Source organism: Oryctolagus cuniculus, chromosome 7 (genome assembly GCF_051225735.1).
Source record: "Oryctolagus cuniculus isolate XC-2025 breed Fujian yellow rabbit chromosome 7, ASM5122573v1, whole genome shotgun sequence".
In the NCBI taxonomy this organism is placed as follows: domain Eukaryota; kingdom Metazoa; phylum Chordata; class Mammalia; order Lagomorpha; family Leporidae; genus Oryctolagus; species Oryctolagus cuniculus.
In genome coordinates this window covers 28,158,848-28,171,596 of record NC_142873.1, presented here as the reverse complement: position 1 = coordinate 28,171,596, position 12,749 = coordinate 28,158,848, and the positions used below count along the sequence as shown (strand labels likewise).

The following is a 12,749-nucleotide window of genomic DNA, read 5'->3' as shown; positions in this document are numbered from 1 at the left end:
GAGGTGGACTTCTTCCCGGGCTTGTCAGGGCTAACGAAAGGGCAAAGGCAGCCTCTTCCAGAGTAGGCTGGGAGTTGGCAGCGTCATGTCTGCCACGTTGTGGTTATAGTGAGTCAGGGTCAGCCCAGGTATACCACGTGCTGAGTTTACACAAGGGAGGCTGACTTTGGAGCCCCACTCCCACGATACAGTTGTGTTAAAACCTTTGATATTATATGTAAATGAAGAAACTAAACCAGGAAAATAAAAGGATCAGTCGGTCTGGCTCTGTTGTGAATTCCCAGAAATAGGACCAGAAGCAGTATTCTGATGCCTTTCATGCCGTCACTTCTGTGGGGCAGGCAGCTACCCTGGCCTCCCGATACGTGCGCCCGATTATCATAATCATAGCTAAGAGGTGCGTTTCATTGCAAGTTACTGAAAACCACATTAGACCCGCTAAAGCAAAAAAGAATGTAGTACAAGGATGTCAGACCATTTCACGGGGAAACCAGCAGCTAAGCCTCACAGACTGACGGTTTTCATTCCTTTTGCTGCACTGGAAAGCCAGTTTTTATTGTTTTCACATACATACGCCAAACATGCTTGTCCCTTAACTCCCAAGTTAGCTGTCCTCATTTTAAGCAAACCATGGAGCCCCAAGTTTCTTTAGACTGCATTTTCCATTCCTGGGTCAGATCACAGTTGCCTCACTTTGCGGCAGGCGAGCCCACTGAGATGGGGATGAGGACAGTCAGTCCTCAGTGCCCTGCATAGCGTCACTAGTCAGGGTTCTGCGAGGAGGTGAGTAGGGAAAGATAAGCAATTTGATGGAGTAATCTTAGGTTGATGTCCATTTTCGTTTTGTATTTTTAAAGAGTACGTGATAAGATTAGGCTTTTAGTATGTGTAGTTTGAGAACCACGGACCTAGAACATGCACCTAAGAAAATGTAATTCATCTGGATGAGCACAGTGTGATTGCTGCCCACTTGCCTGCTGACATGAGGAGGGAAAAAGAGGTGATGTGGTTGTCTGCACTCACTGCCTCGTTCGCTCCTAGGTATTACTGGGCCTGCGTGACACCAGTGATTCCATCGTGGCCATTACCCTTCATAGCCTAGCAGTGCTGGTCTCTCTGCTTGGACCAGAGGTGGTTGTGGGTGGACAAAGAACCAAGATCTTCAAACGCACTGCCCCAAGTTTTACTAAAACTGTTGACCTTTCCCCAGAAGGTAAGAAGATTCTAAGACTTACTGTGATGCTGTTAGTTCATTAGATTTTTAATATTATACAAGTAATGCCAGGAGAGTTATAGTCAGTCAAATGCTAGAGAGAAGTATAAGGAGAAACGTAATTTCTCTTTCCTAACTAGGTACCCAGTTTTAGTAGGTTAGTGGGAATTCCTTATCTTTTTAAGGCTCACGTACATATCTATATAGTATTTTTGGTAATGTTGAGGAAACAAACATGAAAAATCTAGAACTTATTTTCTTAGATCTAGAACTGTTTCCAGATCAATACATAAAAATCCAGCTTTTTGATAGCTGACTAGTATTTTATTGAATATAGTTCACTCATTTCCTTATTTGCAAAAGTAACACCCATTTCTGGGTTTTTAATCACTACAAGCAGTGCTGGAATAAATATCCCTTTACACGCATCCTGTGTGCTTTGGGTTTCACTGCTATTGAACAAACACTCAGAGGTACCCTTTCTGGAACAGAAATATATTTTTAGTAGATACTGTCAGTTTCCAAAAGGGTGAAGTTCTTATTAGTTCTTGTTTACAGTAGATGTTTCTTTTGATTTTTTTTTTTAACTTATTGGGTACAAAGCTAATGATTTTTAGATACTTCAAGTTCTTATGTGAGGCAGCAGTTTAATCTTTGGTCTTATAAAATTTTGTATCAGCAGTGTTGTTGCTTCCTTGCTCCTTTGGATAATCTTGAATAGAACAATGACCTTGTCAGCAGTGAGGGATCTCTAACCCATAGATCTCTAAACCTCCTAGATAGAGGAAGTAGATAGCATGGAATCCGTTATTAGTAGAAAAGAGCTACCAGTTAGGCTTTTCTCTAATTTTGATGTCAAAAGAATTTTTTATTTATCTGAAAGAGAGTTTCACAGAGAGAGATCTTCCATCCACTGGTTCATTTCCCAAATGGCCGCAACGGCCAGAGCTGAGCCAATCCACAGCCAGGAGCCAGGAGCTTCTTCTGGGACTCCCACATGGGTACAGGGGCCCAAGGACCCTGGGCCATCCTCCGCTTTCCCAGGTGCTGGATCGGAAGTGGAGCAGCCAGGACTTGAACTGGCACCCATATGGGATGCTGGCACTGCAAGCCAGGGCTTTAAACTGCTGTGCCACAGCACTGACCTCCACAAGAATTTTTAAAGCACCCTGGCTTCCTGAAAGTTTGAAGAGTTCATCTCCTCGTTGTCAATGCACCGGTGTTAGTGTGGCTCAGAGGAACTTAAAGGGCTGAGGGAGAGATGCTTACCTCCTTTCCAGCTCTGAAACACATACTGAATGGGCTGAATTGGGCAGGGTCTGTTACCAGGTCTTTTTTTTTTTTTTTTTTAAAGCAAATTACATCAAATAACAAGTGAGAGGTTTATATATCGTACCACACCTTTATTGGGGGGAGGGGCATTGTTTTGTGATAAGGGTGAACATTAGGCTAGTCTTTGGCACAGTATTGTATACTGAATTGAAAGGTAGAGACAGATCTTCATCCATATGCTGGTTCACTCCAAAATGCCTCCCATGGCTGGGACTGAGCCAGCCAGGAGCCTGGTATCCAGGTTTACAGTGTGGGTGGGAGGGATCAAATACTTGCGTCATCACTTGCTGCCTCCCAGGATGTGCATTAGCAGGAAGCTGGAATTAGAAGAGCCAGGACTCAAACACAGGTACTCTGTACAGGATGCAGGCATCCAAAGCAGGGCCTTGAACACCATGCCAAACTCCCGGCCCTGTTTATTGCGTTACCTAGTTGTAGACATTCTGTATACTTAAGATAGACATTTGTTTATATCTGTCTCGATTACTTTGTGATCTTAGTAAGAAACTGGAACAGCAGAAGGTTAAGTTTTCTTGTGATATCAAGGCCTAATTCCACTGACTTGCCCAAGTGAGGTTCTACATGCAGAAAGATTAGCAGAGCCCAGGCAGCACCCTACCTTTCAAGTTTAAGTCCACAGGAGCATTTCTGAAGAAGCAGGGTCGTATAAGGGAGGTGATCCTACATTTTTTCAGTCTTTTGTAATTCACCTGTATGGTCAGACTTAAAAATAAGGGCTAATATAAAGTAAGTCTGCTTGAAATGAGTTGGGGAGCACAGTTTAGAAAGGGCCCTGGGTAAGAAAAACATAGAACTCTCTTTAGCAAGGGTAGTGGTACAGATAAGCAGAAGACTGGAGGGTGTGTAGAGACCAGGCCTTGCAGGGCTGGGGGTAAGGGAGGAGGTTGCAGTGCTGAGAGCTGGCAGCCTGCTAGAGCTGGCTTCCCAGGGGCATTCCTTTGTGGGCACCTTAAAGCAGGAGGTACTTGTAATCCTCTGAAATCGTTTTGAACAGTGCCCAATCTGTAGTGTAAACCTTTCTGAATACAAGTGTTAAAGACAACATTTTTTTAAAATAATCATTTTTACTGGGGGTTAAATATCTATAGCATAAAATTTGACATTTTAGCCATCTTAAAAAAGCATATATTTACTGTTGTGCTTGTACTCTTAGACTTTATTCCTAGGTGGAAAGTAGAATCAGTTTTAAGTCACTACCGCACTAAGGGCTGTAATTTTTAATTAAATGTCTTAAAGGTTATATATGCATACATGCTTGATCCTTTCTATGACCAAGTGGAGTGGATACAGTCTATTAAACACCTCTAGGTGCAGGTAATTCATTCCATAAAAGGTTTGTGTCTTCAAATATTTGAGATGTTCTCCCTAGAGCTTTTACGAGTGTTAAATATCCACTTCCTTTAACCATTGCTCACCAACAGTGACAGATCAAGAAGCCATTTATTAGCCTTTTCACTTTTTGAACTTATTTACCTTCAAATTCTCCCAAATACGTCATCTGCAGCCAGCAGTCAGATCTTGCCAATCTTGGAGAAACCCTCTGCTAGCATATCCCCTAAATATTTCCTACTGGCAACGTGCCCAGCAACAGCAAAAAGCACACACAGCAAGATTCCTGCAGACAGGTAGAAGTGTTAAGTCTATACAGCTTTCCCATTGCTTGGATGAGTGTTTTCCTAATAGAACCCAGCTTTGGTCTCATCTTGCTTCCCTGGACCACTTTGTTTCTACCTACCCTACCTTTTTAGTTTTTTTTTTTTTTTTTTTTTTTTTTCCAGCAGAAACTTTGCTTTGGACTTTTGGAGACTTAGTATAGCATCTTTAGCATTGTGCCAAGAACAGTAGTTAAGAAAGTTGTTAATAGAGACTGATGTAACATAGTGGGTTAAGCTGCTGCCATTGATGTTGGCATCCTCTATGAGGCCTGGTTGGAGTCCCAGCTGCTCTAGTTCCAATCCAGGTCCCTGTGGTAATGTGCCTGGGAAGGCAGAAGATGGCCCAAGTGCTTGGGCCCCTGTCACTCTCGTGGCAGACCTGGATGGAGGTCCAGGTTCCTGCCTTTGACCCAGTCCCCATCATCTAAGGATGGAAGATCTCCATCTGTCTCTCCCTTTCAAATAAAAATCAGTTAAAAAAAAGTTGGGGCCAGTGCTGTGGTGCAGCGGGTTAACACCCTAGCCTGAAGTGCCGGCATCCCATATGGGTGCCAGTTCAAGACCTGGCTGCTCCACTTCCAATCCAGCTCTCTGCTATGGCCTGGGAAGGCAGTAGAGGATGGCCCAAGTCCTTGAGCCCCTGCACCCACGTGAAGACCCAGAAGAAGCTCCTGGTTCTGGACCGGCACAGCTCTGGCCATTGTGGCCAACTGGGGAGTGAACCAGCGGACAGAGGACCTCTCTCTCTCTCTCTCTCTCTCTTAAAAAAAAAAAGGTTCCTGGGCATGTCATGGGAAGGAGTCCTGTGTTTCAATGTTCGGGAAATCTTGGCCTAAGATTTCTTAACACCTGAACCATATTTAGGGAAGTCTTTAAAACAAGGATAGCAGCTCCCTGCTATGGCCTGGGAAGGTAGTGGAGGATGGCTCAAGTGCTTGGGCCCTGCACCCATGTAGGAGACCCAGAAGCAGCTCCTGGCTTCAGCATAGCCCAGGCCTGGCTATTGTGGCCATTTGGGGAGTGAACCAACAGGTAGTGGTTCACTGTGTCTCTCTCTGCCTTTCAAATAAATCAATCTTTAAAAAAAAAAACACACACACAAATGGATAAGCTGGGTTCAGGAAATTTGAGCACACATTTTTTCAGAGTTTATGCAGTTAACATTTTGAGGCTTAGAGCATTTCTGTATTTACAGACAATTTTACCAATGAACAGTACGTTTGGGTATTTGGTAAAGAATTGGATGCCCCAGTTGTTACTTGGTTTGTGCTTCCAGTGAGGTAACCTTCTCGTTCAGTCAGTGCCACCCAGGAAGCATCTGGATAACTTACCTCACGTCTTAGATGTTGTGCTCTGCCAGGATCTTTTTTTAGTGTACATTAATGTTAAACCTCCATGTTCCCTTAATGCTAACTTTCCCCTAAATAGGAGAGTAATTCTTGTATATATCCCACAGGCAATCAGTTTTCCATGAATGGAGTCTCAGATGTTAAAAATACTTCAGGGGACAGTGAAAATTTCCCATCAGATTCTAAAAAGTCAGAGGAGTGGCCCGACTGGAGTGAGCCTGAGGAGTCTGAGCACCAAACCGTCAGCATTCAGATTTGGCCGAGAGAACCAGGTGATGCCGCGGAGTCCCAGGGCACTGGCATGGATGCACAGTCGTCTTGGGGTGACTGTGAGCCCAGCAGTGTGGATGCTGAAGTAAACCCAGGCACTGGAATCTCTGCTCCGAGACCTGTTACCTCACGGGGGCAGGAGCCTGTTCCTGCTCTGCTCTCACTCACTGAAGAATCTAAGCCTTTGAAATCAAGTCTACCACAAAAGACCAGTCTTGTACAAAGTGGGGGTGACCCAGACCAAATCAGGCCACCAAAAGTGCTGTCACAAGAAAGGCCACTTAAGGTCCCATCAGAACTTGGTTTAGGAGAGGAATTTACCATTCAGGTGAAAAAGAAGCCAGTACAAGATCCTGAGTTGGACTGGTTTGCTGATATGATCCCTGAAATCAAGCCTTCCGCTGCTTTTCTTATTTTACCTGAACTGAGGACAGAAATGATGGTCCCCGGCAAGGACGATATCTCACCAGTGATGCAGTTTTCTTCCAAATTTGCTGCAGCAGAGATTACTGAGGTAAGTGCTTGCTTTGTTGTTGTCGCGCCATTTGCTCACTCCCCAGATACCTGCCCACAATGGCTCCGACCAAGGCTGGGAGCCAGGCTTCCCATGTGGGTGACAGGAACCCAGCTTTGAGGCATGTCAACACTGCCTCCCGCGAAGCCAGAATCGAAGTGCTGAACCCAGGCACTCCAATGTGGGATGCAGGCATCTTATCCACACTCTAACCCCTGCCCCTAGTTAGTACTTTTCACAATTAAATTGTGCTATTAGTTTAAGGATTTCCCTTGTAGGTACCACTGTAACACACGTGCTGTTGGCCCAATGAAGATTAATGTGCACCATTAGTTAAAATGATCAAATCTGGCATAGAATTAACAAAACCAGATCCAAGAATGGTCTTTCCTTCCCTAGAAAAATGTAGCAACCTATGGGTTGACTGTTTAATGGTCCCTTCCATGTCATTAGGACTGCCTTTACTGGGTTATGTGGTTCTTAAAATGTGTCTTTGGTTTTGTAACACTGGAACCAGAACAGTGTCTGTACTTTTCTGCTCTCAGTTACAGCTTTCTCTTACTTAGCATGAGCCAGTGTATTCTGGCATTAAAAGACAAGGGTTGGGTTAAGTAAATTCTCAGCCTCTCAGATGTGGTATGGTTTGTTCCAGTAGGTTGCTTTTGGTGTGTTTCTTTTGTTGCAGGGGGAGGCTGAAGGCTGGGGAGACGAAGGGGAGCTGAACTGGGAAGATAATAACTGGTGACAATGGATATGAGTTAAACCCTAGCAAAAAGGATGTTTCCCCCCAAAAAAGTGAAATCAGTACCTCAACAGCAGGCCATGTGGACAATAAAACCCAGCAGCAGCCCGTTCGGCCCATCCCAGGAGCTCTTGTTGTCCGGTCTGTGCCAAGTGAAGTGTGGAAAGGGCTCACTTCTAAAAGCTCTGGGTGGTGAGAGGCTCACAGAGCTGCTTCTCGGGAGAAGAACCTGTGTGCATTTGACACAAGTAGCTGAGGAAATGTGGAATATACAGTTTTTTTTCCAGGACAATTCTGGAAGTAAAGACAATAAATACAAAAATTCAAGCTGATTAGCTTAATTCTGTGCCATTTCTTTATCAGAAGAGAAGCTCTATTATGAAATACAACTTGCTGAATAAATTTTAGCTATAAATTATATAAATGATTTTAAATTGCTAAGGTCTCCTTAGGCAGCTTATTTATTTGTTTACAGTTGTACTGTCTGAGTGAACGGTCCTGTGAGGAGGAACCTGGGCAGGAACTGTTCCACATGTATGACGTTGTACCAAAGCTCTTACTGAGAAATACCCCCACAATCCTGTTCTTTAAATGTCAAATAAAGACTATTTTCACTAGATTCAACTTTATAGAAGCTGTTTTATGTGCTAGAAAATGTATAGACATAATTACATTATGATTTTCATTTACAAAATGGAGACGTGTTCTGTACAGTGACAAAGCATCAAGCCAGTTCTGAGCAGGGATACTGTGACCCAGTCCATTAAGTGGTACCCTAGAGCATGCGTTTTAGCTTCTCAATCCTCTCCTGGAGCGCCTCCATTTCCATTAGGAGCCAGGGTGGAGCAGGAGCCTTTTGCAGTAACGACTCGGTTGCCTCCACGGCCCCTGCTGCTGCTAGCAGTGCTGACCTGTACTCTTCTTCCAAGAGGAGCTCTGGATGGGCCCTCTGTGCGTAAGGCTGGAAAATGAGGAAACGTAAGTTATGGCGTAATACCCGGTCTAAAAATAAAGTACCTTTTAGATGAATACAGCTTGATCCAACAGATTTTAAAACTACATTTATATGCAAATTTTATTCTAGCCATTGGATCCCAAGGATGGAAAGGTACCCCTCCCTCCATTACAGTTATCTAGAAGGCATTTTTGGTTTGTCATAGTGAGTCAAGGTGCTTTTACCAGTGGCTTTAGTTTGTGACTGGCATACAACAGTGTCCACTCTCAATGAGAAATGCTGCCTAGCCCAGTAATTTCTAACGAGGATTCATCAGACAGCTCACACCCTGTCCTTAGTAAAGCCTCAAGTACACATTTTCTAAATGCTTCCATTTTCATGTTAATGCTAAATTTGTAAGTGATGAGAGCTACAGTCTTTCAGATGCATTTGGAGCCAGATCAAGAAAAGTCAGGCTCTCAAACGTCATGGCACAGCCATGAGGAGCAAGGTCTGCAGCCAAGATATCTTTCAAAATCACAGTCTTCCAAGGCAAGGCAGGTCACAAAAAATACATTCATGAGGGCTTATTTATCTGGTACAGTGAATTTGAGATTTCAGGCATGAAAGTTGCATGTCTTTTAAAACCACAGTATCTGTTGTTACGGATTTATATTCCAGATACACACTCCTAGTGCTTGAAACAATTTGAATATCCTTAGAGATGTCTAATTTCTGCCTCTTAACAGGCATGTATGATATTTAGACATTGCTAGAAATTATTAGGGGGCTGGTTTGATGAATGAGGCAAGAAGTTCAATTAACCATTTTAGAAGGAAAGTAAATTCATTATCTTTCGTGGTTCAGAAACAGCTACATTTAAAGCACTGTTAGTCCAATATGTAACTTCCCCAAAGGTCACTACAAATTACTGAAAGTTATTATTCAAAGAGCATATTTGATATGCACCTTCCAGGAAGACGTGATTTTTTAAAAGAACAATTAATGCAAGACAGGAGAATTTTACTTGTCTAGATCTGTTTGACTTGAAATTCAACACCAGGCCAAGAACCAGCCGGTTTCTCAGTAAGTAAAAAGGGCAGGATTTTCTTTAACAAAGTTGGACCCACACTCAGAAGCCAGTCCGTACCTGTGAAGGTGGCCACTTTGATTCTTCTGTGGTCACTTTAGCAAAGCGTTCCCAGAAAAGAACTTTCTCCTGTTTCACACGTTCCACTTTGGCAACTTCAGTTTCATCTATAAACCCAGTCTGCCAGAAACCATGAAACACCAAGTAAACGCCAGTGTGTACGATAGTCTACCAGATATCAAATGGTACAATATTCAAAAAATGAAAAAGCCAGTAATTTGTGTGTAAGGACTGAGCATTAAACCACACAAGCAGGCAAAACTGGGTAGTTGGACTCCTCCATCGATGCTTCCTTTTAGTGCAAACTGCATAAAGTCACTCTACAAAGCTCTCCCCCCTCCACCCCCCAAAAAAAGCTATTGAGTCTTCTTTCTAGGAAAACAGTGAGTTGGCTGACTTGCTAGAGGCAAAGAAACTGGCAACAGCAGTATACACACAAGTACTTAACATCTGGCTTACAGGGGCCGGCACTGTGGCAAAGCGGGTAAAGCTGCCACCACCAGCAACCTTTACGGGCTGTGGTTCAAGTCCCTACTGCTCCTCTTCCATCCAGCTCTCTGCTATGGGAAACCAGTAGAAGGTGCTCCAAGTACTTGGGCCCCTGCACCGTGTGGGAGACCTGGAAGAAGCTCCTGGCTTCGGATCGGCTCAGCTCTGGCTGTTGTGGCCATTTGGGGAGTGAACCAGTGGATGGAAGACCTTTCTCTCTTTCTCCCTCTCACTGTCTGTCACTCTACCTCTCAAATAAATAAATAAAAATCTTTAAAAAAAAAATAAGTTTACTATGGTGCAAAATATTCTGAAATCCATGCATACAAGGTGTCTACCAAATATTCTTGGAAAATTTGTATTATGAAAAAACTGAATGTAAAATTTTTGCGCAATAATAAGCCTATTTTAATTCCATTTTTCCATGAACTTTTTTAATTCCTTCATAGGGTCTCAGTTGCTTAATAATCTATGTCAGCTCTGTGCTGAGCACTGGGGGTAAGAGGAGGACAGATTATGATCAAGAATAAAATAGCTATATAAATGCAGTACCTTCTCCAGAAAGCATACGACTTTGTTCTTAGTTTCTTCAGAACTGATACACTGTGGAACTATGTCTTCATGATTTGTTCCCTATTAAAAAGTGGGTAAACAAGACCAATTTTCATAACTTTGAGCAACTTGCAAAGACAAATACATGACTTTTAAGAATTGCCTTAATTAAAAATTCACTTTAATGCAAAGTAGTGCCAGAGGATACTCAAAGATGGTATGTTCACAGTTCTTTTAGGGTGCACAGGGAAACACATTAACCTGTACACATTTAGAATTGCAAGCTTTCCTGCTGTGCAGTCACACTACTGCCTCTGCACTCCTTATGACTACACAGCAAGAGGTCAGATAAAGCAGCAACCTATGGCAGGAGTTGCTTTCTCTAAGAACTGAACTAACAGGTTGAGGTTGATAATGAAAGGTATCATCACTCAACCCAAAACTACTATCTGGAAGACTGCCTGCCGTGAATATCTCTTGTAGTTTCAGTTCTCTGGGCCTCATTTCGAAATCTTGTTAAAAAAAAATCAGTAATGTCCCCACCAGCAGAATATTTTATAATTAAAAATACAGAAGCAGCAGCTCAAGAAATGCTGACATGCTTTTTGGAGGTCACTGTGATAAATCAGTTTTTACAATTACCTCAGCAAACAGAGTGAATGCCTCCAGGGCGTGTTGTTCTATCAGCCAGTTCCTCTCAGAGAGCAGCAAGGCAAAGATGCAAGACAGGTTGGGCAGAATTTTGTCCTAAGGAGAATGAAACCTTATTAGAGGAATCTGAGTGGAATACATTCAGTATGCTCAATGTTGTCAAGTTTTCAGGGTCTTGTCCCTGGAACACGTATTAGAGCGTCATGTCACTTCTGAACTCCGTACCATGGCTTGCCCGGCTCCATGTGCAGGCTTCTAGTGCTCCTCTGCATCTACCAGGCATGCTCCTGTCCCACAGGATTTGCACACGCTGTGTCCTGTGTGTGGAAGGGCCCCCAGGCAGCGCGTGGCTTGCTTCCCTTACTTACGTGTCGCCTCAGGGATGTCCCAGACTACCCCACGTACGTATTCTTCATCCCTCCCTTCCCTGCTTTTTCCTCCATAGCACTTGCCACCATTAAATACAGTACAGACATTACCCTTATATACTGCCACCATCATAAATATGCTACATATATACATATACATAGCCATTCAAATTTTCTTTGATAGGTAAATGCACTTATCACAAGGCTTTAAATTATGCCTCTTATATGCTGATGAGTCCCCAAAATTTCTTTGGGTCCTGACCTCACCCCTGGGAATGTATAAGACATCAGTTTTTTATTTTTATTTTTAATATTTATAGACTCTGAGGTATCTAGTTAAGTGCAGCATGACACTATCTTTTATAGCATGAATCTAAATTATTATTTCTACTTATGTGAAAGGCAGATTTCAGAGACACACATAGACACACAAAAAGAGCTTCCATCCACTGGTTCACTCCCCAAATGCCTGCAACTGCCAGGCCTAGCTGAAAAGAGGTCAGAACCCAATTTAGATCTCCCACAAGGGTGGTAGGGACTCGAGTGCTTGAGCCATCACCTACTGCCTCCAAAGGCACACATTAGCAGGAAGGTGGACTCGCAAGGGGACTTGAACCCAGGCACCCTGTATAGGATGTGGGCATCCCAAGCGGTAGCTGAACTATGGCACTAGACGCCTGCCCCAAAACATTGTAGTTTCCGATAATACTTGTATAACATTTATTCCATAGGTCTCAGCCCATGCAGGGTTGCCAGATAGGTACAGATTAATTAGCATTTCAGAATAAGCTTATTTTTTGGTTTAAAAGAGGACACATCAAATCCAAGTATCTCTGGGTACTTTTGTGAAGAGACCTGAAGAAAAGCTATCAACATCTACACTTACCTTGTTAAACATTACCTTACGTGTAATTTATTTATGAAATTTTAAAAAACTTTAGAATTGATCAGTTATGTTTTTAGATTTAAAGATTTTAATCACATGTGCTGTCTTCTACTATGTTTGGTTCTATTACATGAGAAAATTCTCATCAGTGAGTTCTTTTTGCATTCTCTCCCTTGAGAGTAAAAAAAAGTCAACTATCTAGAACTGTTGGGCTTTGACTATAGTAAAAAGGAAGGCAGAACTCTCAATTTAGGAGGATCTCTGCTGTGAGGTCTGTCTTGAAAGTCAACAGACACATATAGCCAGGCCTTTTACAGTACAATAAAAAATATATCCCTTGTGGGCAATATATACTTTGCATCATTTTTTAAATAGTGTCTCATTATAAACTCCCTTTCATGGAGATAAAGCCAAGAGAGTAACTTCAAGGAATTACTAATTTCCTTGTTACATACTGTTGCTCAGAAGACATAAGTAATGTTCTCTGCCCAATGGAACTTTATATGCCAGAACCCAGCTGCAATATAAATGAATTTTTTTTTTTTTTTTGGACAGGCAGAGTTAGACAGTGAGAGACAGAGAGAAAGGTCTTCCTTCTGTTGGTTCACCCCCGAAATGGCCGC

At 42.8% G+C, this 12,749-nt stretch overlaps 2 protein-coding genes across 21 annotated transcripts in view; one reads left to right on the top strand and one right to left on the bottom strand.

The window, feature by feature from the left end:
* SCYL3 (SCY1 like pseudokinase 3) overlaps positions 1-7,715 on the top strand; it is a 40,933-nt gene extending 33,218 nt beyond the window's left edge. For all 17 annotated transcript variants that reach the window (XM_051858400.3, XM_008264089.5, XM_070076865.2 and 14 more), the window contains 3 exons: positions 1,042-1,213; positions 5,678-6,354; positions 7,040-7,715. In XM_051858400.3, the coding sequence (XP_051714360.3) occupies positions 1,042-1,213; positions 5,678-6,354; positions 7,040-7,099 (909 nt within the window). In that variant the 3' untranslated portion in view covers positions 7,100-7,715. The remainder of the gene's footprint in view (positions 1-1,041; positions 1,214-5,677; positions 6,355-7,039) is intronic.
* FIRRM (FIGNL1 interacting regulator of recombination and mitosis) overlaps positions 7,053-12,749 on the bottom strand; it is a 63,611-nt gene continuing 57,914 nt past the window's right edge. For all 4 annotated transcript variants that reach the window (XM_051858392.3, XM_089299578.1, XM_089299579.1 and 1 more), the window contains 4 exons: positions 10,864-10,968; positions 10,222-10,302; positions 9,181-9,300; positions 7,053-8,057 (listed from right to left, as the gene is read on the bottom strand). In XM_051858392.3, the coding sequence (XP_051714352.3) occupies positions 7,872-8,057; positions 9,181-9,300; positions 10,222-10,302; positions 10,864-10,968 (492 nt within the window). In that variant the 3' untranslated portion in view covers positions 7,053-7,871. The remainder of the gene's footprint in view (positions 8,058-9,180; positions 9,301-10,221; positions 10,303-10,863; positions 10,969-12,749) is intronic.